At 40.1% G+C, this 26,602-nt stretch overlaps 1 protein-coding gene across 1 annotated transcript in view; it reads left to right on the plus strand.

Moving 5' to 3' along the window:
* Window positions 1-26,602, plus strand: part of arsb (arylsulfatase B) — a 141,278-nt gene that overhangs the window by 85,607 nt on the left and 29,069 nt on the right. The window contains exons 4-5 of the mRNA XM_076284923.1: window positions 11,359-11,566; window positions 23,867-24,110. Of these exons, the coding sequence (XP_076141038.1) occupies window positions 11,359-11,566; window positions 23,867-24,110 (452 nt within the window). The remainder of the gene's footprint in view (window positions 1-11,358; window positions 11,567-23,866; window positions 24,111-26,602) is intronic.

Below are 26,602 nucleotides of genomic sequence, written 5' to 3' on the forward strand. Positions count from 1 at the left end.
TTGCATCCATTACAAACAAGCAATGTGAAAGTCTAGGATTGGGGAGAGCGCCTAGTATGCCTAGTCTAGTGCATAAGCATGAAGTTGAACCTTTAGATGAAAAACACTCTTTAATAGGCTAATAGGCCAACAATAAATAAATAAACCGCTAATGACGTTTAGGCTACCTTTGACCATCGCATTTATCGCCTGTAACTCCGTGATAAGGACCTAACAGGAAAGTATTTGGCTGAGCAACGGAGGTTAATATGTCTATGTTTTGTCCACATGATATAGGCCTATGTCTAATCATTGTTGCACTCAACGTTTCATTCGTCGTCCCTTTCAATCGTCCCGAGTGGTCGTTCTCTCTCCAAACTAATTTTTTTTCTCAAAATGTTGAGTTTAATGTTGACATGTCGAGATTAAAGTCGACATGATATTTCAACTTTATTCTCGAAATGTCGAGTTTTATGTCGACATGTCGAGTTTAATCTTGTCATGGCAAAAATATTTTTTCCTTCATGTGGCCCTAATACTCCGTCGTACTGGTTGTGACCTTCCATCAGTCCACTCTCCGTATGCTGAACGCAGCTTGAACCGAGCAACCAAGATCATCAGGGACGCCTTACATCCGAGCCATGATCTCTTACAACTTCTGCCCTCTGGAAGACGCTATAGATCTCTGAAGACAGGAACGACGCACTTCAACAACAGCTTCTACCCTTCAGCAATTAGACTCCTGAACTCCTGAAGATTTGCAACTCTACTTATTTATTTATATTTATTTAATTTATCCCCTCCCGCTATTAACCCCCCCTCCCCCCCCAAACGGACTGAGCTACAAAAAAATACCACCAACATTGTTGTGTGGCAATTAAAGTTTCTATTCTATTCTATTCTGGCAAGAGTTACCATGACAGTTCCAACAAGCAGAAATACACTTGACTCCTTGCTTTTTACAGCAGCACCTGAAAGTGTCACAGTCCCCTGCACAGTTGCAGCTGACAAACTTCAGAAGGTAGTCCGGGATCTGTTGTAGGGACTGGTGCATATCCGTGTTGTCCTTGTTTCCATCCATACTCAAGGGCATCCAGTGAAGGACTTTGTAGCAGTAGCCAATCTCTGGTCTGGAGATATGCCCGCAGAGTGTGCTGTGCTGCAGCTCCTGTAGTCGGAGGCAGTTTCTCAGGCTTGATACTAGTTATAATAGTATCTCACAAAACTGAGTACACCCTCACATTTTTGTAAATATTTTATTATATATTTTCATAGGACAACACTGAAGAGATTACGCTTTGCTACAATGTAAAGTAGTCAGTGTACAGCTTGCGTTGATGTTTCTCCATTTCTTGTTCTCTTCACCTATCAGGCAGCCAGTGACATTGGAAGTGGGGGTGCGGCCACCCCCTAAGCCAGGGCTATTCAATTCGTTTGTAATGGGGGCCAGTTCATGAAAAGCATTACAACTGAGGGGCCGGAGAAATGCGGCTTGAAATATGAGTAATCACATTACAGCTGTAGATACAATGAAGTACAACAGCAGCAATATGGGTGATCAAATGTTGTATTTTGTACATGCATACAACATGTTTAACTGGTTGTTGATGGCTAATATGGAATGAAATGCATATGTAGCTCTTCTGACGTATAGGCCTACTTGTTACTATTTGACTAACTTGTTACTATTTGAATAACTTGTTGCTATTTGACGTTCCCACCAGTTAAATGAGATGACCGTGACCTCTAGATTTTTTTTTTTAGCAGTGAAGGCAGGCCGGTCATAATAGCCTAATAATAATAATAACACAGGGGTCCGGGGGTGTCTCCCCTGGGATTTTTTTCTTTTCTGGTTGCTAATCACACTATTTTAACATGTTTTGAGAGGGACAGGCCCATCTTTTTTCTGACGCACGTCACCATGCATTATACCAAATGTCACCGCTTGAATAAATGAAAAACATACTGAGCATAGTTCACGATGACAATGAAAACGTTTAGCTTCCTTGGTTTCTGACAGAAATTACGTTTTGTGCCAACATATTGTAGAAACACAACCACGGCCTTTATTTTGTGAACGGAGGTGCAAATCATCTCCTTCACTTTCTTTGGTTATTATATAGTCCATTATGTTGTAAGACGTGAAGAAATGAAGGACAACGGCAATAGCCTAGGCTACGCACAAATTCATCTTTCACTAAATGGACCAAGTTTTTCTTTCGCTATCGTTGCGAAAGAAATAGCCAGGATACTATATAGAAATACTTTGAAATTCCCTTTGAGTCGGATCTGCTCCACCTTTCCACCAAGTTTTGCAGAATGTGCCTGCGTGTTTTTTTTTGCGATATTGTTGACAGAAACTATTTGTGTGGTGCAACCTGTTAAATATTAGTAGTTCATAAACTCCAACGTAGTGCCAATTCAGGTTGAAACTAAACTAAGATGGAACTTACGTTCAACTTACGTACAAATGTAATGAATTGTAATGTAGTCTAACTTGTGCAATGGGCTGAGGTGCAGTGGCTGCAGGGTTACAGCGAGCGAGAGATGCAAGAGTGGAGAACAGCTCATGCGCTTGCTAGAGCTTAATTTTTTTTAAAGGGCCAGTACAAATTACCTCAATTGACCGCCAATTGAAGAGCCCTGCCCTAAGCGCACTAAGACATTTTCCTTGTAGACATACCCATGGTTACACTAGGCAGGCAACTGTGCTCTGTTCCCAGCTTTCTCTGTCTATAATCTGCAGGCTTATAGGGCCTCCTCAACGAGGAGATTGCTAGTCCGCGGATAATATGCGGCAATTGAATGGAAAAAATAAAAATTTTCCTGATTAAAAAATATTTCTTAATTTAGTATTATCAAATAAAGAAACATGCAATTAGGGGGTAGTGGTGTCAACGCTCATCCAATCTGCGCATCTGCTGCGCAAGTAAAAGTGAACCACTTTTGAATAACTTGAAAGAAGATTAATATTTTCCGTTAGTTTTGGAAGTTTATTTTTAAGTAGCCTACAATGACCAGTTCTGACAAAGCCGAAATTAGCCTACTCCTTTTGAAACAATGAGTGAGCAGGCCGCCGTTTGTATGGTTATATTGCTTGACAGGGGGGTATCCCAAGCAGCTTTCAGCCATAAGGCTACTTTGAGAGCATTTCCTAATTCATCCGGCACTGATATTCAAAATGTTGAAAACTATTTTGGCATTCAAGCAGTTTAATTAAATGTCATTTTCGTTGTAAACTTATGGGCTACTTGGTGAGGCTTGGCCTCACAGATGCGCTCGTGCCTTAGATGGCAAGAAAAATCTTCACGTTATAGGCCTATTAACTGACCGCACGAGTAACATTGGCTGGGGGGCAGGGGGGCCCACCAGACATTTGTGCCCAGGGGTCTATGAATGGTTAATCCGGCCCTGCCCCCAACAAATCGCACCTCTGGGACAGCTAAAAGAAGTCGAGAGGACTCCTAATTCACTAAGACCTATTCACAAACCGCTTTTTGTGGCATTTCACGTCGCGATGTTTTGAAATCCTATGCGGCTACAGGAGTTTCCAATCTCGAGGAAACAATTTTGCATTGTAGGCATAACTAAGTGATGCAATAACGCCACCAACAACAACCAAACCTAGGCTACTCATTGTCAACATGTAAATTAAATGTATGTTATTATGAATCAAATTAAAATGTTCTCCTCTTTGCAGGGGGCGCTGTGGCACAACAGGCTACAGCGCTCATACCATATACGGGTCCAAGTGCCCATGGGGACCCAGGTTCGAATCCGACCTGCAGTCATATCCCGATCCCACCCCATCTCTCTCTCCCACTTACTTCCTGTCTCACTTCACTGTCCTATTCAAATAAAGGCAAAAAGCCCAAAACATATACTTTAAAAAAAAAAAATGTTTCTCCTCTTTGCAAACGTAGGCATAGGCTATGGTGACAGATTAATTTAATAATGTTACAAAGATACTGCATCAACCAGTATGTTTTATTAGGTTACTAGGCTATTTGTTTTGCCTTACTCTTGATTCATTTAGGCTAGGCCTTTTTATTCAGTTATTCATCATCTTCTGTCCTTGTGTAGCGCACGCATTCTCAGACCTGTCACCTGTCACTCATCATTGTAAGGGAGGTGTTTGGCAAAGGTGGGAGTAAGTCACAAGTAAGTCTCAAGTCTTAACCTTCAAGTCTCAAGCAAGTCCAAGTCATTTTTTGTGACAGTCAAGCAAGTCAAGTCAAGTCATAGCTTGCGTCAAGCAAGTCAAGTCAAGTCATAGCCAAATCATTGAAATTCATGATGATTTACCCATGTTTTCATTTTAAAATAAGCTACAATAGGCTAGTTATGAACTGCTGGAGTTTTATTTGTAACAAACAAATATTTTATTTTTTTTTGCATTGACATTGCATTGATTCAAGCCACATAGTCTACATCTGAACGGTTTATAGAATAAGATGAAATGTATACAAATAAAAATAAATGTATTTCAAGTAGACATATTATAAAATAGCCTATTATTGTTTAAATATGCCTCAAATATCAGGTAGCCTAAGCTACATCAAATCATGAAAATATATTCAAACAGTTCAAGTTACACCTGTCCTGACCTGTCACATCTCCAGGGAACCAATAATGTTGAAAAAGTGAACTAATCAATCAATCAAACCCTGCCGCCGACGTCACTGCCAAACGTTGACAAGCGCGACAGCGCAATGGGTTTTAGGAGGGTTTAGGACTGTCAATGCTATATCATATTATACATAAGCTTAACATGTGAAATAAGCTACTTTTCTATGCCTACTACTAGGCTGTAACGTATGGAACAGGGACGTGTTTAAGAGGGAGGGAGAAAGAGAGGCGCTTACTTTAGGTTACATTGGCAATATTTTCGCTATATATATCAAGATTAAACTTAGACAAGAAAATGTTTCACTTTGCCATTTCACACATTTTAACCTAATAGGGCGTTAACTAAAAAGCATAATAGATTCAAAGCCAACTCTTAACATGCCTCAAATTTGACGTTAGGTTTCTAACACGACTAACTTCGGATGAAAATCAAAGTGGTGGTGGTTATGTCGCTATTTTGCACACTTGCAGACTGCTGTTCATTTCTCCTTTGACTTGTCAGATACATCATCTGTGAAGCCAAACATTATGTTTTGGTATAAACGTAGAGCCTTCCATATTTGCAAGTTAGCCTACCTCAGTCTGTCTTATTTGATCTGGCACTTGCTGTTGGTCTGTCGCGTCGCGTCACTTGGTACAATGACAGGTTCGCTCGTGTGACGCATGCAACAGCACCTAAGCAGATTTTCTAAAATCGTAAAGTTAACTCCTTAATATCTATGAAAAAATTAAAAGTCAAGTCATTTCAAGTCATTTGTCTCAAGTCTAAGTCAAGTCTCAAGTCATGAATAGCAAGTCAAAGTCAAGTTGAGTCTTTTATACATGTTGGTCAAGCAAGTCTCAAGTCTTAAGTCTGACTCGAGTCCCCCATATCTGGTGTTTGGAATCATTCCGCGTTACAATCATCAGCCAATCAAGGTGGTCACTTTAGTCAAGCTCGAGTAATGATGTCATCCATAGCAACGAAGACTCACTCTTAGTTTAGTTGTCATTTTTCCTTACTAAGAGTAGGTCTGAAAGGCTTTGTGAATAACTTTTAAGAGAAAACTCCTAGCTAAAATCTTGTACTGCGAGTACTCCTAGTGGTAAGATAAAAGGCTTTGTGAATATGGCCCCTGGTGTCTAACCAGAGGCGATTCTAGAGTCTGTGGGGGCCCCAAGCAAAAATTCCAAGGGGGCCCTACCGACAAGTGTTATCACCATTAGGTTATTATGTTAAATAATAAAAATACAAAAAGCGTAGGCCTATTATAAAAATTATTATATTTTGACATGTATCTCACAAAATATCATTATGAGTGCCTAGGTGTATGCACTCATAATGATTCTCTACAACAACTTTTTACTGCATTGCCATGAACAAAGTAGAGGCAAAAAAGGGGTTTCTTTGTTGAACAAATTGGGATGCAATGTGAGCCTTGAATTGGATGCCATGCAGGAATTATGAACATGCTTTGCCATAGAGAAACACACGATAGCGTTGGATTATAAACATGCTTTGCCACAAAAACAGACAAAAACGTGGGGTAAGTCCAGCTATATGAAGTTATTATTTTGAAGGATGTACTTGGTATCAAATGATAGCTCTGTGTCTCCTCTTTCATCTGACATGCGTGGCATATCTATCCGATCAAGGGTCCGCGAGTAATTCAAACGAGAGTAATGGGTGCGCAGGTGAACGCAGAGAAGTATAGACTGTAAATATGACGCAATTTGATATAATTTCATGAATTTTTTTTTATTTTCATACTTGATCGTACAGACAAGTGCGTAGTCTCGTTGGAAAGCCCCACTTCTGCTCTGTCACGCAATAAAGGTTTCAATTAACAGTTCCGGAGCAATATAACAAAGAAGAAAGGGTGTGTTTTTGACGCACTTTGCGTCAAATCGGGTTCTAAAAAATTAACGCGTATGGTTGGTCCTTACTGCATCGTGATTAACATGTTATGGCTGACAGCCCTATTACAAACATAACGTTAACCATCTCCTTGTTTAACTAGTTGTAACTGTCACTACCTGAAGTTTACTGTCGTATAGATGCAAACCATGTTCAATCTTTCTGCCAATTAACATTAGCCTACTATAACTTCATTGAGTAGGCTAGGCTAAATGCCAAACTCCGATGTTGATCCGTCATCACTGCACCCTCGATTGATGTTTACCACAGTAGCCATAAATATGTGCGGATTCTTTGAACTCTTTTGAACACAGATCCGTGTTTATAAGGCCATAGCATAGGGCCTATGTACAGATGTACTGTTTGTACAACAGGGCAGGAGCACGCAAAATACATCATTCAATCTCTATGGACGAAATTCTCGCTTGACACACAGCAAACGCGCTGAGACCAGGTCGGGGGCCCCCTAGCAGCTCGGGGCTCCAAGCAGTTGCCTGCCTTGCCTGTTGACAAGGTGCGCCTCTGTGTCTAACCCAATGCATAACCCATTTACACAAAATAATGGTCGAATATTACTGATGATATTTCATTGTTATTTAAGAACATGCAGTGCGCGTAGGGCACCAAAAACATCTTACTCGTAAAAAATCATCATCACTTACTGTAGGCTGCGCAAACCACAGGCCTTTATTTTGGGCAAGCATGCATTCGAGGCAGGCCTTTGTTTCATAAGGCTTCTGTTGAAGAATTTTATATAAAGCCTGCGCTAACAGTTGTCCTCCTGCCCCCGCTACCACAGCTGTGTGAGCGCGTCCCTGGATAGTGTGGCATGCTCACGTGTTATGTCTCCTTCTTGCAAACTTGACTATAGTGAAACCATTAATGAAAGCAAAGCAACTATTTACGTCTTCATCAAATAACAACTTGCCAGATATGCCTTCATGGACAATAAAGTAGACAGCAAATCTGGCAAGTTGTTATTTGATGAAGACATAAATAGTTGCTTTGCTTTCATTAATGGTTTCATAAACCGGTATCAAAAGCAGATTTCGATTTTCGTTAACCACTGTGTAGCCAAGTCTTATGCCATACCCAAGTAGCCTAAATCGAGGTCATTTTTAATTATGCATGATTTATTTTGTTATTGAATTCATAGGCTGGGATTCCTCTCGGCAACAATTATGTTTAATGGTAGCCTCCTGCTTTTTCGGAATGGGCGGCAGGCAGGTGGCAGGGAGGCTACTGACAGAGCGACGTATAGTGGCAGAGCGATGCACAGTGGCTGAAAGTGGTACTAAAGTTTCACGCAGCTTCACGTCACGTAATGCGTGAATAAAGTGGCCATTTCAAAGTAATGCCCACTGTATAACAGTGTAAATTTACTGTCCCATCAAAATAACACAACACACAGCTATAAATGTCTAAACCGCTGGCAAAAAGTACACCCCTGAAGTGAAAGTGAAAATGTCCAAATTGGGCCCAAAAAAGCTCACAGAAAAAGAAGAAGGGTTCATTGGTCTGTTCTTCTTCTTCAGTGAGTTTTGTTTTGGCTGTTTGCCAAGAAACCGGAAAGTGTGGACCCTCTCCACACAGTCACTACAGTGATCTCCTTGGACCTCCTCTCTGTAGGCTACCTCATCTCCCTTTGAGATGAGTCCAACCACTGTGGTGTCATCAGCAAACTTGACGATGAGGTTGTTATTGTAGGAAAGTCTTTTATCCAGGCACATGTGTCGGGGGGGGGGGGGGGATGATTGTGTTAAAAGCTGAGCTGTAATCCACAAAAAGCATCCGGACGTAGCTCTGTTGCTGCTCTAGGTGGTTCAGCGAAGTCTGGGGGGAGATAGTCCTTGATGTGCTGAAGAACCAGTCTCTTGAAACACTTCATGATTACCGGAGTGAGGGCCACAGGACGATAATCATTTAGGCTGGTGATGGGCGACTTCTTTGCACTGGGATGATTGTGACTGATTTGAGGCAGGGTGGGATGACTGCTTGGGCCAGGGAGAGGTTGAAGATTCTGGTAAAGATGTGGGTGAGCTAGTGGGCACACGCTCTGAGCACCTTACCAGGTACTCTGTCTGGACCGGCAGCCTTCCTGGGGTTAACTGCCAGGAGCATCTGTCTGACATCAGGCTCCCTCATAGAGAGTAGAGTGGTGTAGGAACCAGGAGGGGATGAGGGCAGGGCTGGACTGGTGCAGGAGCCAGATGGGGGTGGAGGCAGGGCTGGAACAGATGAGTGCTGCTGTTGTGATGTTTCAAAGCAAGCAAAGAAGCAATTTAGCTTCTCTGTCAGCGGTGCACTCAGGTCTCCGGTTGTCGCATCACAGCCTCTCTAGTATGTGATGTCCTGTATGCCCTGCCACACCTCCCGTGTATCGTTGCTGGACAGATGGGATTCTATGCTCCTCTTATGCCTTGGCTTTCTTAATTCCACTTTTGGCTCGAGTGGCCCTGTACAGAGCTCTATCACCAGACCTGAAGGCAGCATCGCAGGCTCTGAGGAGTGTGCAGAGCTGGTTGGTCTGGGATGTTGTGCTTATGATGAAAGACTCTCGAAATTGGTGACCAGCACCAGATACCAATGTCAATAAGGTTTGGCTTGTGTAGCGGATGTTCGCAGAACTGATAATGCACAAACAAGCAATAAAGAAATAATACGAAAATGACAAAAAGAGCTTTGAAAAGGAGAGCTGTGAGCCTTTTCAACTATGTGCGCTGCCATAGCAACCATCCAAAAGAGGCCATGGAGGTGGAGTGCATTACCTACGATTTTCTCTGTAACATTGTACCTGCTGCCTCCAAGTCTTTCTGGAGGTTTCTCCAAGAGGTGCTTGGCTCTTCCGAAGAGCTCCTGTGCATGGCCGGTTGATGATGCTGTGATATTCCTTTCACTTGTAGATAATGGTCCCTGTGAAAAGCGAAGGTCTCGCTTTCATGGGTCCCACCGTTAGTGAGCCTTAATTCCCTACACGCAGCTCCCACATAGCATTTACACTGATAAACGCATAGGCTACAGTTCCCGACGTGCATCACATACACCGACCCGCGGCGTTTCAAAGCCTACCGTGCTAGCGACCGCTACAAACATTACATTTAAAACAACCACAATGCATGTCAGTTCAGTCTACTACATTTATTAATCAACATACATAGTGAACAGTGAGGTACCCACTGATTCAGCTCCATTTGTCATTCCGTAGTAGCAATAAAATCACTTTTAAAACATACACAACACTCACACATCTTGTTTGCCGACTTTCTGCTGGGTGCGTCCGAATACTGGTCCCCTGGGGAAACACGAACCGCATTGGAGCCAGTTCCTTATTCACTGTCCCGGGACTGTGGAAAGTGGATTGTTTGGCGCGGGGGTGGTGAGTTGGCGTGTGTTTAATTAGTTTGTTATTATTTGTTCTGATTGTTGTATGTAAAGTCCCTGTCTGTATGTAAAGTATATGTGTGGCCATTTATGTATTTTGTATGGTAAAATTATGTGTTGTGTCATGTTATATATCTGTATGGAAAATGGTCCATAGCTATTCCACATGTATTACACCTTGTTGGACAGTGAGCTCTACCAATTCATTTTTGATTGGTAGGCCTATTTAAGGGAGAAAGAGAGAGTGGAATGGGAGCGTTGTTTGGAATGGCAGAGTACTGCGTCAGCTTGCTGCGAGGCTGTATGTTCAGTGTGAGTTTGTAACGCCTATGATGGCCGGTTTTGTTTTCTTTTTCAAAGTATTTTTGTTTGTTTGTTATTTCATATATTGCACCTGCGCAATGTAAATAAACCTGCACCTTTATCACTTAAAACTCGAGAGCTATTTGTTGTCTGCCAACCCTTCAACCACTGGAGTTTTCTGGACACACCCATCCCTTAAATGTGAGTTGGGGGTGGCAAAGCCTCTTTCTCACAGTCCCAATGCTGCTTACTGAAAGAAACTGGAAGTTTTTAAATCCATCTGTAACCAGTTCCATTAATATGTTTTGCAACAGTAAGGTTGCAAAGGTTTTGGGAGAGCTCTTTGCTTTTACCCATCATGAGATGTGTCTTGTGTGACACCTTGGTGATGAAAAACATGTTTATAGCCCATCTTATATTCATTTGCACAGATAGGAGGGAACTAATCTCTAACTAATTACAGATTCCAGCTTGTTCCTTGCCTTGTACTGCTTTTTCTTAACATGTTCAATACTTTTTTCCTCTGTCATTACACATTAACACTACTTATGGACTTTAATGTTTGGTGTTTTTTTTATGTGTGGAGTTAATACTGATGTCTGGTGAAAATTTCATATGAATACCCTCACTTGTATACTTACTGAAAAAACATGTTGACATGTTGAATACTTATTTTCTCTGCTGTGTTCTTGTTTATATCTATTTTTTTTCTTTTTTTTCTTCAGTAATTTTGTGTCTATGATTTCCGGGATACTGAAAGACCACAGAGCTTTCTATATGGCCAGTAAGGTTACCTGGTTGCTTGTGCAATGACACCATGTCGTACACTGTTGGCCATTGCCCATGGACATTTCAGCTGGTTAAATTTGACTATTAACTAAATTCTTAAGTGTTGCGATTTCTAGCTGAAAATGTATTTTAAACATAAACTTTGATGCTCTGGTCAAATTTTGGGATGGATCACTGATTACCGATCACTGAAATCAGAATCTGCTGATACCAATTACCACAGATTACTCTTTGAAAGTGAACTCTTAGAAAGTAAGCTCTACAGTAGATTGTATAAACTCTTTGCAAACTTTACCTAATGTACCTAATGATTTGCATAATATTTTCATCATGTCTCTAGAGATAAAATAACCTCATATAATTTTATGAAATGTCTACAGCCCCTCTTCCTTTATTTAGCCCTCCAAGCAGTGCATAACCCTCTGCAGGTCCCTGAGCGGTACATGACCCCTTACAGTTTCATCAAGGACCCACAACGCAGGATTTATGCAGGGATGGTGTCAGCGATGGATGAAGCTGTAGGAAATGTGACAGAGGCACTGATGGCTCATAACCTTTGGAATAACACTGTGCTCATCTTCTCCTCAGGTACATTGTTGCCCAGACCTTGTCTTTGGAATGTAGACTATTGGCATAAAAGGTGTTGAGGAAGGTAAACAATGCAATAAACATGAAATGGCATTGTATTTTGTCTTCTTAATGACTTGCTACTTCAATGCATTTCTTTTATAAGTGCATTTGATCAGTTAGCAAAAAGCATCTGAGAACAGTTTGGTCTTAAGTCTAGATTTTTAACTTGCTACAGTTGAGGCATTTTTATGTCATCCAGATGTTGATTGCGGAGCTTTCCATTTTAACTGCATGAAAATGCACTGTTCTGTTATCCGAAGTCTCCTTATTACAGTGCATGAAAATGCACTGTTCTGTTATCTGAACAGAATCTTCTGTTATCTTCTTCTTTTTACAGTGCATGAACATGCACTGTACTGTTCTTCCTAAGCAACTTCAACAACTTCTTATTATTATTCCGCTTACCACTTTTTCCGAACGCAATTTCTCTTGAACAGTTTAACTTAGAAACTTTGTTCAAACTTGCAGCCACCTGCAGCAACTGCCAGTCTCAGGCTTTAAGCATACAATATGGCTCTCTTAAGACTACACATCCTGTTCAACTGTTTCCTCTGCCCAAAACTTTTTCAAAATAAAAGTCCTCACACACATTAGTACATTCGATCCTTTAATTTTTTGGAGAGGAAAGTAATGGCTATACTTCCATTTAGAGAAGGCTACTTTTGGATTATTTGGGCTCGCCATAGGCTAGGCCTACCTGTTTCACTTTGACTGATTCTCTTGTTCGTTGTGTGTCCGACTATGCGTGCTTTCGAACACCCGCCCAATTTTACTTCTGATTGGCTTACCATGAAATTTTACTCAACCTCAGCCAATCGTCAGCATTTATGCGCTTGTCTCGTGCACTGCCCACTAACCAAGGAAGCGAATCACGAATAATTAATTTTCGGACAATTAATTTTTTGGCAGTAACGGTAACGGCGTTATTAAGATGGGAAGAGTAATCAATTAGATTACTTGTTACTGAAAAAACGCTGTTAGTAACACTGTTATTTATAATCCGTTATTCCCATTACTGGTCATTAATAAGTAATTAAATCAACGTTAAGTTGATTTGCTCACTTGCATCTGTCAAGTTTGTGTAGCTAACCTACCTATGCTAGTATGAGATTTAGTTAATTTAGGCCTACTATTGGGTTTAATGACATTTCAGAAATAGGCTACGCAACCAATTGGCAAACTTTCACATGTAGAGAGAGCTCCTTGCTAACTATCCCTCTAGCCCGCACATCATATGAGCCTATAAAGGATTGGAATATTGCGATATTGCACTCAGTTAGACCTACACAACACATTAATGATATGCCTAATAGTTTAAAAATCAATATGAAGTATTCAAATTACTAATTTTTTATCTACTAGTAATTACACATCATAAAATACTATAAATTATTAACAAAATATTACATAATATGAATTTCAAAATATATGGAATAGAAACAATACTGTATGACATTTATCCATAATCTTCTGTGTGTGTGTGTGTGTGTGTGTGGAGCAGAATTTAGTATGTTCTCTAGATGTTCTCAATTCACTCTATCTAGCCTATTCCATGTTTCCATTATCTACCTCTTAAGCAAATGTTAAAAGAATGCACAAACTGGAAATACTAGAACACTTTCTAATGGGGAAATCTGGATATAGTTTACAGTGTTGCAGTATTTAATTGTGTTTAAAACACAGCAATAAATAACCTTTAAAGATCAAAATCTCTAAAGAATGTGTTTGTGTGATTTTAAACATTAGTACTGTTGGGGTTGCTGTTGTGAAATCGTGATTATTCTTCAGAAATCTTCGATTATTCTTTATATAGTAGGGGGGCCTATGTGTCTAATTTAGGGGCTTGTGGGATTCGCATGTTAATTTTTGGAGAGTATTATATCTTTGTTCTAGGGGTTCTTAAGAGTAAAAAAGAAACATGTCTCTTTTTTTAAGGTTTTGAAGGACCCAAATCAAAGGTCAAATTCAGAAGAAGTCAATTTATGTTTGTTTTGTCCATAAACCTCACATTGCTGGTATTATAGCATAGGGTTTGGTGCCAAAGCGCAAAGATATTCTACAAGGTAGTGTGCAAAAGTGGACCACATAAACAATACAACATTATAAAACATTTTTAGGCTGATGATTGATCTCTTTAACAAGAAATTGTGCCTAAAGTGCTCAAAATTGTCCGCTTAAAAAAATAATACTTCAATATCAATACTATCAATTCATGCCTATTAGTGTGCTTGAGTATAGGCCTAGCCTGCTCTGCCAGTTCTTATCTACATCCATTCAGAGCACAAAGTGCAGAGATCTCTGTTAAATCAAGTTTAATAGACTTTTACATAGCTAGTACCAGCTGAGTAAGGCCTTCCGTAGCCTAAGTGTGAAGAAAAGAAAGGGTAAAAGGATCAGATAGAGAAACAGACATGTGAGTGTGTGTGTGTGTGTGTGTGTAAGAGAGAGAAAGAGAAAGAGAAAGAGATACACTAGCAGTGACAGTTGGCTGTTGATAGCTGGCAGTTATAGAATTTAGAATATCGAATAACCTGAAGCACATAGTGCTCTATTCTTCATGGTTGGTGGTGATATTAGTGACCTTCTAGCTTTCTACATTTGAGCAAGCACATTTTCATAGTTCATGGTTGCACAGTCTAGTTAGATCATATTCGGAGGTGTTTCTGTTAGTCAGGTGATGGCACACATATTCTCTACAGCAAAAGAAACAGATTTTGGGTTATGTATCCAGTGGCAGATATGTGTGGACTGGTGAATAACCCATCACTAGAGACATATGCCACATTTCTTGTTTTTGTCCATAAGAGAGTATGGAGATGGTGATCACAGATCAGCCAACGATTATGTTACAGTGCAGTTATTTTACTACAGAACAAAGCAGTTTGGCACAGGAACTGCTACAAATCCACCTGTAACAGTGAGCATCTGCAGCATGCTAAGATTGGGGGCAGCCGTGGCCTACTGGTTAGCGCTTCCAGTACACACTCAGCACACCTCACTGTGTGTTCACTGTGTGCTGAGTGTGTTTCACTAATTCACGGATTGGGATAAATGCAGAGACCAAATTTCCCTCACGGGATCAAAAGAGTATATATTCTTATACTTATATACTTAATATAGATTCACTACTAGAAATCATGTGAAGCTGTAAGCTTGTAGCCAATGATGTGGATAGGATATCCCTCATCTTTTTAGAACCTAAAACCATGACTTCTGTTTTATCTGGGTTCAAAAGCAGGAAATTATTCGTAATCCATGTCTTTATATCTCTTATACATGTGTCAAGTTTGGCTAACGGGGTTAATCAGGTTTTATGGAGAAGTATAGTTGTGTATCATCTGCATAAGAATAATAAAAACAACAGGCCCCAGTACTGAGCCTTTAGGCACTCCATATTTTACCATAGTCTGGGTAGATGGTTTATTATGGACCTGTACAAATTGTTAAGAATTTAAGTATAAGTATTTACTGTAAGTATATATACTCATTTGATCCTGTGAGGGAAATTTGGTCTCTGCATTTATCCCAATCTGTGAATTAGTGAAACACACTCAGCACACAGTTAACACACAGTGAGGTGAAGCACACACTAATCCCGGCGCATTGAGCTGCCTGTTACAACAGCGGCGCTCGGGGAACAGTGAGGGGTTAGGTGCCTTGCTCAAGGGCACTTCAGCCGGTCCTACTGGTCGGGGTTCGAACTGGCAACCCTCCGAGTGCAGTCTTTGATGCCTATCAAATTTTCAAGCCTAAGTATGTCATGTCTATGGTGTCAAAGGCAGCGCTGAGGTCCAGGAGGACAAGTATTGATACAAGGCTAGGTTTTTTGAGGGAGGGCTTACTGTAATAACAGATATCTTAAACGACTGCGGTACATGCCCTGACAGCATTGAATTATTTATAATCTAGAGCAAAACATTATCCAGGAAGGGGAGCGCAGTCTTAAGAAGGTGAGTAGAAATAGGGTCTAGTAGACTAGTTGTAGATTTTGGTGAGGAAATTGTGGAGGTGAGATCTAATATGTATAAGTATAAGTATATATACTCTTTTGATCCCGTGAGGGAAATTTGGTCTCTGGATTTATCCCAATCCGTGAATTAGTGAAACACACTCAGCACACAGTGAACACACAGTGAGGTGAAGCACACACTAATCCCGGCGCAGTGAGCTGCCTGCAACAACAGTGGCGCTCGGAGAGTGAGTGATTAGGTGCCTTGCTCAAGGACACTTCAGCCGTGCCTACTGGTCGGGGTTCAAACCGGCAACCCTCCAGTAACAAGTCCGATGTTGTGCAAGGTCTCATCTGTGATTCTGTTATGATTTCGCTATCTTTCAGCAATGGAGTATGTGTATTTGGTGAAACTGATTGGTCATACTGTTGAAAATAACTGTTTTGTGAACTTTATTCAACATAGCCAGTGATTTAGGCGAAATTTATGGTGTTAATTACAGTGAAATATACAATTTCAGAAAAATAGGGTTAAGACAGGTAAAAAAAAATGGAGACATCGTTTTCCTCCATGTTCAGTGACCTCTAAAGACAGTCCAACCACTCTCCAAAAATTAACATTTCAAACTCATAGAAACCACATAGGCCCCCTGACTAATAATCGTACGACCACAATCTCTAATCGTGACATCCCTAGTTCAGATTGATGGCGCCACGTGTGGATGACTTCACATTGGTTAACGTCTCGTGTTTTCCTTCAGAAAACCGAGGTTGTATTCATAATCATAACCATACATTTTTGAATGTGGTCAACATTATTTGGAATACTTTTTTTTGTAAAAGGAAAAAACAATGCACTGTAAGACAGATTCATGTTCATATTCATTCTGACAGGCTTAATAAAAACAAACCACAAACTCAGCTCAACTGTTGAAATCAGAGTCAACCAAGACTGACATTTAGAGTTCTGGTGCTACCACCCTCAAATTATTATGCCATGTTACCGTATTATAGCATCATATGAGTATAAAAATACATATAGCAGCTTTTGATTGCATCCGGAGGCTGCATTTATCGTGGCAGGCGACTTCAATAAAGTCAACCTCAAGAAAGTTCTACCGAAGTACCCATCAACATGTGAGCTCCCCAACTCAAAGTGATAACACCCTGGATCACGACGGAATAGACAGAAGCTCAAATGTGAGCAGCCTGTGATTCACTCAGTACAGCGCTGGACAGATCAATCAGACGCTGCCCTGTGTGACTGTTTCCACACTACAGACTGGGGAGTTTTTCGGACTGCTGCTGATAACATCAATGATTACACTGAGTATGTAACAGGCTACATATGCAAATGCATTGATGACATTGTACCAAGAGTGACTGTACGAACTTTCCCTAACCAGAAGCCATGGGTGAACGGAGAGGTATGTTCAGCACTAGGAGCTCGGACAGCTACCTTCCATTGATTACCGCCCTGTTGCTCTCACCTCTGGTATTATGAAGTGCTGTACTCATTGTACACTCATGACTGTATGGCAACTTACACCTCAAACATCATCATTAACTTTGCTGATGACACCACCATCTCATCATCATCATATTCGGCTGTATCACAAGTGATGATGAGTCTGCTTACAGAGCAGATGTGGCAACTCTGACATCTTGGTGCCAGGAAATCAATGTCCGCAAAACCAAGGAACTGATAGTGGACTACAGGAGACTGCAGGAAGAGGAACACACACTCATCTACATTGGGGGCACAGCAATGGAGAGAGCCAGCTGCTTCAGATTCCTTGGAAATAACATCAGTGAAGATCTGAGCTGGTCACACCATATAGGTATGGTCACAAAGTCCGCAAAACAGCAGACGGTGAAATACTGGCCAACTTCTATTGCTGTACCATTTAGAGTATCCTGACTGGCAACATCACAGCATGGTATGCTAACATCACCGCCCATGACCGCAAAGCTCTGCATCAGGTCAGCACAGCGCATTACAAGGACTGAGTTACCAACTATTCAGGACCTTTATAGCCAGTGCTGTAGGAGAAAGACTGAGCGGATCCTTGCTGACCCCAATCATCGAAACCACAGTCTCTTCACCCTCCTACCATCTGGTAGAAGATACAAAAGTATGCAGACCTATTTTCCTATTTCAGATAAGGACCAGAAGAAGAAAAAAATAAATTTAAACACTTTTATTTTAACTTAACCTTCCTCTGATTTGAATCACCTCAGTTATCAATCGAAGCAAACAGGGAGAAGAAATGTCAACACAATCATGAAAAACACTCAAATAAATAAATGTGCACATAAGTCAGCAGCACTGATTGAAACCTGGAAATATTGTAAACAAAGTAGCTTAATTGGCTAGTTTATCATAGTCTACTGGTTGGACTGTTCAGTTTCCCCTTACCGGGATTGTCCTTCTTTTTAATAGCCTGTCCTGGGAAATGTATCCACTCCCGGGACACTGAATGTCCCGGTTTTCAAAAGGCTACGTGAACACGTAGGCTATGGTCATTGTTCAATTTACTATTTTCTCTCCACTTGAAATAGCCTACAGAGTGGGACGGTGTCTCTTGTGTAGAATGGGCTATCATTGGCTCTGTAGGGACGTGACGTAGCCTATCTAGAGCGACGGTCTTGGCAGCTACTACAGGCGGCAGAAGTACCGGTACTGCAAATAGGCCTACTCAACATCGTTCACTATCGTAGGCTATAATATGGCGAGGCGGAGGACGAAGATAACAGTGTCAAGTCAAGTCATATTTACTTGTATAGCACACTTAATAGAATAGAATAGAATAGAAGCTCTATTTGTCATTGCATAAAATACAGAGTATCAACACAACGAAATTCAAGTTGCCACTCTTGGTCAGTGCTTTTTTTTAAAAGAGCAATACATAATTCATAAATAATAATAATTCATAAATAACATACAGAAAAAACATCCCCAATGCCCCGCCCTCTCAACCTGCAACACATCATCAGTAGGGTAAAACTCACCTGTCTCACAACGGTCTAATCCCAGCTCACGTTCCCTATTAGTGGGTGAACAATCCAACGCTTCTGCTTCACAATGATAGGAAGAGCCGACGAAGGATCAAAAAGTGACGTCACTATGAACGCTTAGCCGCCACAAGCCAGTTATCCCTGTAAACGCAATGTTATTGACCCAAGGTGCTCAGAAATAAAATAAACAGTAATAAAAACAAAAATAATGATATAAATGACAAAAAATAAAAATAAATTAATTAAAATAATAGGGCAATTCCATGCAAAGGTCATCCTTACCATGGAAAAAAAAAGTTGTGCATACGCAAATAGAACTGTTGTTAAAATCTTCATTTAGGTCTATATTTTATTGTTTGTAACTGATCTGATTTAATTTGATGGAGAATTACAATCTTTTTACATCATAAATATGGTGTGCAACCATACAGAAACAACTTTTTTACATGGTAATATTATCCATATTTCAAAAGTGGATAAATGGACCCAATGTTCAAACAAATTGTGTCATTTGACAAATTCCAGATTGACAAGGGAATGGTAGAGCAATGTCTATGCTCAGCTTGCCTTTAAGAGCACAACTCCTTACATTTGTAAGGCTTTTGTTTTTAAGTCAGCAAGTTCCATGGCCATGTCACATCCATAACGTTTTATAGGAAAAGTTTATGCTACACATACAGTGTTGATGCGACAATGTCCATAGTGTCTGTGCAAAGCTGATTTATATCACTGTAAAGTGTGATGACCAAATTGTGCCCCTTTCTTACTTTTAAAACCTTTAATGGTGCGTTATGGATGTGACGTTATGAACGTTACATGATGTGAATTTACAAGACTGGGGACTTTATTATACCTCAAAGCCGATAAAACGTCTGTTCTGGTGGCATGCCAGTTTCAACACATTTCAACTTAGTGTTTACAATTGACATTTCAAAGATTAGGTTGATCAAAACCACAGGGAGTCCTTGCCTAACCATTAGCAAAACAAACATAATATTAAAATACCTCCAGTGATTAGCCTAGCCATAGCCTATTTTCAAGTGGCCTAATAACAAAAATCTGAGCGATTATCTTCCTGTAACTGTCATACTAATGTTGTACAGTAACTGGATTATCGTGTTAGCTGGTGAAGATGGCTGACTTTGCAGCTGGAGTTAACATAGCAACCTCCTTCTGTTGCAGATCTGTTCAGCCTGCCGTTCACGTCTGCTTAACACAGTTTAATTTTAAATGTGACGCAATATGACAGCATTTGAAGTGTCAGGTCCTCTGTAGCTAATACCCACAGAGTAACATGAGTAAGGGCAGCAATAAACTACATGTACCGCATAGCGGTACAAAATATGCATATTCTCTTCGCAAAAATAAATCATGCTTGTCAATTTGTCTCCATCTCCTACTCCTGCAACTCATGTGCATGTAAATGAGTGTGTGCATATGTGAGTTTGCTTTTGTTTATAAGAGTGTGTGTGTGTCTGTGTGTGTGCATGTGCGTATGCGTGCCTGTGTTTGTGTGTTTATGTGTGTGTGTGTGCGTATGTGTTTGCATGCCCACATGCGTATGCGTGCCTGTGTGTGTGTGTTTATGTGTCTGCATTCATGTGGGTGGGTGTTTGTGCATGTGTGTGTGTGTGTGTGTGTGTGGGTGTGTTTGTGCGTGCTTGCCTGTCTGTATGTGTTTATGTGTGTGTGTGCTTGCCTGTCTGTATGTGTGCGACTGTGCGTGCGTGTGTGTGTGTGTGTGTGTGCGCGTGCGTGTGTGCACATGCGCGTGCATGTACTTTATGTGTGCAAATCACAAATGAGTGGGTATGGGTTAAGTTGATGCGGGCTCTTGAGACTAACATACCATAAATATTTTGTCATCTTGGGTGCAACGGTTCAGGTAGGGCTAGTTATTTAGGGGAGTGGCCACCAAGTTTCATGTTCCCTGGTGTTTCAGTAACCCGGGAATCACTGACCAAAATTGATGACGGTAAAAGAAAAAAATAAATTTCTTTTTTATATTTTAAATGACTTGTTGTCCTGATTCTTCCTGTGGATCTTAGTGGGCACTGAGGAAGCAATAATTTCATCGCTAGTTTTTCATGATTACTATTTCAATTGTTTCATATCAAAATTCACTACTTAATTATGTGTTTTATGTAGTTTGTCGAGGACTGGTTCAGACACGTCACATCCATAACGTGAAACCGTCACATCCATAACGCCAGTTTTTCCTACATAATGCATTACGAAAATGACGCATAGTTTCAAAAACACACTTTTTGTGTTCATTCAAGCCTCTTTCATGGTACATATATCATAGTTTCGGCAGTTTCCTTTAAAATTCACAGAGTTTGTAGAAAACCTGTAATCATTCACAAAAGTGTGTCCATTTCATGTCACATCCATAACGCTGATAAAATGCCTTGTATTCTTAGGATGAAATTTATTATATGAAATTTGAGGATTTCTCAGTATTCAGAGGACAGAGGTTGCGTTAAAAGTTATGCAAATTAATTCACTGATACTAATTTTGCCCCCACTCTAAGGCACATGAGTCCAATTGTCACATCCATAACACTGGAACTGCCCAATAATAATAATAATAATAATAATAATAATAAACAGATTATGATTGTAGATAAAAAATAAACATATGGTTACTGAAACTACTACTACTATAGGCCTAGAAAAAGATGTACAGTAAAGTTAGATGCAAGTTAATATAATGCAGAAAAGAAATAGAAATAAGATTAAATGAAAATAAATAAATAAATAAAGAAAGAAAGAAAGAACCAAACAAGGGGATAAATTAATGGACATTATAGGGCAAAGAAAATAGATGGGTCTTTACATTTTATTTAAAACTACTGATGGTGGGACAGGACTTAATTTCTATAGGGAGATTATTCCAGAGTCTAGGGACAGCAACAGAAAAAGTCATTTTAGTTTTAAGGGTTGCCTTTGGGACTGATAGAAGAAGTTGTGAGGAAGACCTCAGTGGCCTATAAGGACAGTAGGGACTTAAAGGTCACAGATATACTGTGGTGCCATTCCATTTAGGGCTTTGAAAACAAAAAGTAAAAAAAAAAAAAAAGTAAAAAAAAAAAATGAATTCTGTAATTGACAGGTAACCAATGGAGTTGGGCCAGCACAGGACTTATGTGCATATTTCTTTGTTCCAGTAAGAAGCCTAGCTGCTGCATTTTGGACTAATTGAAGTCTAGCAAGGGTAGATTGGTTCAGACCTAAATACAGAGAGTTACAATAGTCCAGCCTAGATGTAACTAGTGGCCCACTGGTTAGCACTCTGGACTTGTAGTGCAGGAACTTTCGGCTGTTAATGGCAGATAAAATTGAGAGTCATCAGCATAGCAGTGATATTGAATGTTATGTTTGTTAAAAATGGAGCCAAGAGGCAGCATATATAGGGAGAATAGCAGAGGGCCTAAAATGGAACACCACATTTGATAGGATAGGAGCATTGGACGAAGAGCAATTACCTAATCTTACAGAGAATGTTCTATCATTCAGATATGATGTGAACCATTTCAACACCACCCCTTGCAGACCAACTTCAACCTCCAGACGTTTTAACAGGATGCTATGGTCAATGGTATCAAAAGCAGCACTAAGGTCAAGAAGTGCTAAGAGGGCACAAGAACGATTATCTACTGAGCAAAGAATATCATTTTGCACCTTAAGTAGAACAGATTCGGTGCTATGAAGTTTTCTAAAACCTGACTGAAATTTATCTAGGATGTTGAAAGCATTCAAGTAAGAAGTGACCTGAGAGAACAACTTTTTCCAGGATCTTTGAAACAAAAGGTAATTTGGAAATAGGCCTATAGTTTTTCAGGTCACTGTAATCAACACTGGGCTTCTTTAGTAGAGGTTGGACAATTGCATGCAAGTGTGTCCACAAGACTGACAGGCCAGTAAGAAAGAAAATGAAATGTTCAACATAAGTTATTTCAATGTTTGATTGAGACATACTAAATAAAAGTGGCTAGGTGAGGCCAAGGTATGGCAAAGGCAAATCTAATGTCATCCCTTTACTTATTTCTTTAGCAAAAACAAGCACAAGCACCAGAATCTAAGCAATCAGGTCAGCTAAGATAAGTAAGAAAAGTTCACTCTTATGAGAATACTTGAGATGTTTAAAATATTCAGGGCTATGCACAATCTTACTGCACAAAGGCTAATTTTGTCTTGTGGGTCTAATTGGTTGGTCGGGTCATCGAGTTTCCCCACTTGTGTTTCAGTTTCAAATGAATATTTTTTCTTCTTGGGACAGGCCGGTTTGAGTCTTGGAAAATAATTTTCCATTTACATCGGGATTGAGATGATAAGAACTTAGCAGTCAACTTGAATGCAACAGTTTTGAACAAATTTGCGCAGCGTGCTAATGATGCTAACCAGATTTAATAGCAATTTATAAATTATATATACTATAGCCAGTCGTCTTTTACGATTTTGAATGTTTGGAATAAATGTGCATGCTGAGGAGGGATGCGTCTGTTGAGAGGGAGAGAGAGAGAGTGCACAGGGCAAGGACTCATGAGAGTCCTTAAGGTAGGCCTACTTCTATCGCCTATTGCACATACTAGCTAAAATGCAAGATATATTTAGCCTATTTATTTATGGACAACGTAAGGCGGGAGGTGTGTGTTGATTTTAATTATCGAACGTTCTATCGAACATATTTTTATTGATAACGATTACATGTCTATCACAATATATATCGCTATCGTTTTATCACCCAGCCCTAATACAAATTTGAATTCAAACGGTTATTCACAATAATGAGTTTTTGAACTCATTTGAACTTTTAATGACATTTTGAGTCTGTTAAGAGGCAAAAAAGGCACGTTTAGATGATGCCCCCAGAACTAGCATTGTAACTAGGAGTACTGGCCATTAGCTGCAGCTATTCCAGTTCGGTAGCACCGATTTTGGTCGGGTTTGTTTTCCGTATCGAGAGTACTCGTGACGTCTAGCGATCAAGATCCATGTAAAAATCGGCCGGATTTCTCCTTTAAAGTTGAGCTGGCTCTTGAGCACAAGAATTTCATTACTTATAATTCCTTTTATGAGTACATGACAATAAACTGCTTGAACTTGATTGGCCCACTTCCTCTGTTCTTTTTTTTGCATGTCTGTTTTGGTGTGTATGCCCTGTGCTTTCAGGGGACCACAGTGCTCAAGCTTCTTGATTCTTAATGATAAATGTTGTTTTATATTCTGTCATATTTCAGACATTACCTACCTAGCTATATGAATGTGTGTCATTTTTTTTTTTACAGATAATGGAGGACAGACTCTGGCGGGAGGCAGCAATTGGCCTCTGCGTGGCAGAAAATGGTCTTTATGGGAGGGGGGAGTGCGGGCTGTTGGCTTTGTTAGTAGTCCTTTGCTGGACAAACCTGGCACCATTAGCCGTGAGCTCATCCATATCTCTGATTGGCTGCCTACACTGGTGAACTTAGCTGGTGGATCAACATATGGGATAAAAAGCCTAGATGGTTTTGATGTTTGGAAAACAATCAGGTGAGTATGCATATTCACAATCTACACCTAGAGCTACATTCACATTCTAGATCCTAGAGGGGAAACATTGTTGGTTACAGTTGGTACGAATTAAGCACACTCTCAGGGCCATGGGACGACACCTATTTAGAAGGTCCTCCTAAAATGATGCTATAACATTTCTAGGTCGTGCTGAAAATGTACCAATTTACAACCACAATGAAATGCTACATGCTGACTATTTCACAATGGAGCAACACCATTGTGAGCAAGATGTGGTGATGCTGATTACAGTACAAACATCTGATTACAAAAATGTAATATTCAGTAATCTAATTAAGTCTATGGGACTGACTGTTGTGAAGTGTGTCCAAATTCACACCCATTCATCTCTGTTGATACTCATCAAAAATATACAGTGGGCATCGCTTTCAAATGGCCACTTCAGTCGCGCATTACGAGACGTGAAGCTTTAGTACCACTTTCAGCCACTGTGCGTCGCTCTGCCACTGTACATCGCTCTGCCTCCCGCCCCTTCTGAAAAAGCTCGATTTACCTCGATTTAGGCTACTTGGGTATGGCTTAAGGCTTGACTACACGGTGGTAACGAAAATCGAAATCGAAATTTGCTGTCTATATTATTGTCAGTGTTGGGGTAACGCAACTACGCAAATCAAAACAGTGGTGTGATAATTGAGCCAGTAGAGAAATAACTGTTCAGAATTAATCTGTAGCCTTGGGTAAGCTTCTGTGACGTTTTTAACAGGCTACGCTATAGAGGCTTAGACAACTACAGTATGACCCACGTTTTGGTTTCATAAATTAATTTGCCCTACTTCTTGACTGCAATGTAGTCAATTGACTGTTTGACATGTCATTTTTATTTTTCTGTACAATAAACAAATACATCTGCTTTATGCCGCAGAATTACATTCATATTTGGAACTTACATAGTCCAATGCATCGTTACACTACGTTAGTGTTTCCCAAAACCATAGTAGCAACGAACGTTCGCAACCACTATCGTAAAGTTGTGTAGTTACAACTACACCTCTCGACCTGTGGTAGAATGCTAGTAGAAGCATAGTTCCAGGGATCTTCATGTCAAAGATGTCACTGACGCCAGTTATTTGTTTGCAAATTAATAATTATAAATTTATTTAGGTTTCTAATTGATATTTACACTTCTAACCACCATACATCCATATTTTAAAATGCCCAAGGCAGAAAATACATAAATCTAAAGTCAATTTGCAGCCATGTGCATGTAAGTAAAAGTCACACATCTGCAGATAATAATAAGGTGGTGCGCACTTTTTGACGAGTCAGCTGAGAATATGTAGCCTTTGTAGCCTTTGAAGGCTGATTCTGATTTTGATAATATGATCTGCACAGAAGATAAACTTAGGTAAACAACGATGTCAATATTGTTGTCAAAATCTTAACCCAGATTCGAACTCTTGGACAGGGGACTGGTAACTGCTGTGCAACGGCGGCTGTCATCTGCCGGCCTTAACGCAATATGCCACAGAAGTATGTGCAGGTGCCCGTTCACGTGCTACTAAACGTCATTAACCACCTTAGTCCAGACTACTGAAGTTTGGAAACTATCATGGTCCAAACTTACAGTACTATGTAAGTACGACAGTTTTGGGAAACAGTCGTAACTTACATGTTGGTTAGTTGAACGATGCATCCTGTTAGTAAAAAGCTAACCTCCGTAGTTGTACGGGAAACGCACCCCAAATCACCTTGTAGGCCATTAGCAATCTGTTTATTTTTTTTTTATGAAGCCTACACAGTAGATCACATGCCACATTCTCACTTTCAATAGACAGATGCAATAGCCATTGGTCAAGTATTGAGTATAAAGCAATTAAGATAGTATGAAGTACTTTTTGTATAGAGTACTATCATAAAAAATTGTTAAAACGAATAGCATTTTGCAACTTGACAAAACACTGGATTAAATATCGTAGGCACAGGAGAAAACGTGTACATCCATTGGCCCGTGGGGAGATCACATGCCAGTTGCCTCTCCGTTCAGTGCTATGACTCATTCGGCTGTGAGCTTGTTTCGCCAAAAAAAAACTATTGCAGATATCAATGTGTCTTTTTTCATGGGTTTGGCTTCAAAGCAGAGGCTTAGACAACTATGACCCATGTTTTGGTTTCGTAATTTGCCCTACTTATTAACTGCAATTTAGTCAATTGACTGCTTGACAGGTTATTTTTATTTTTCTGTACAATAAACAAATACATCTGCTTTATGCCGCAGAATTACGCACTTGGCCAGCCTATAGAACGGGCACATTTTGGAGAGAATAGAGAATGTACGCACGCAAGAATCTGTAGGCTATTTGTGGCTGGTCACAGCAAACAATGTTTAATGCATTAACTCAAGACGTCAAACATTTTCTAAACAATACAAACAGAAAGGATGCAGCAGGCAGCAAATGTAGAAGAGTCATTTCCAGTGGAAGAACAAAATGCTGAATCATGCCCAAAGATAT

This window comes from Alosa pseudoharengus, unplaced genomic scaffold (assembly GCF_046254945.1).
Source record: "Alosa pseudoharengus isolate Yale_2024_CS ecotype anadromous, Long Island Sound unplaced genomic scaffold, YU_APseudo_1.1 YU_APseudo_1.1_scf_14, whole genome shotgun sequence".
NCBI lineage: Eukaryota > Metazoa > Chordata > Actinopteri > Clupeiformes > Clupeidae > Alosa > Alosa pseudoharengus.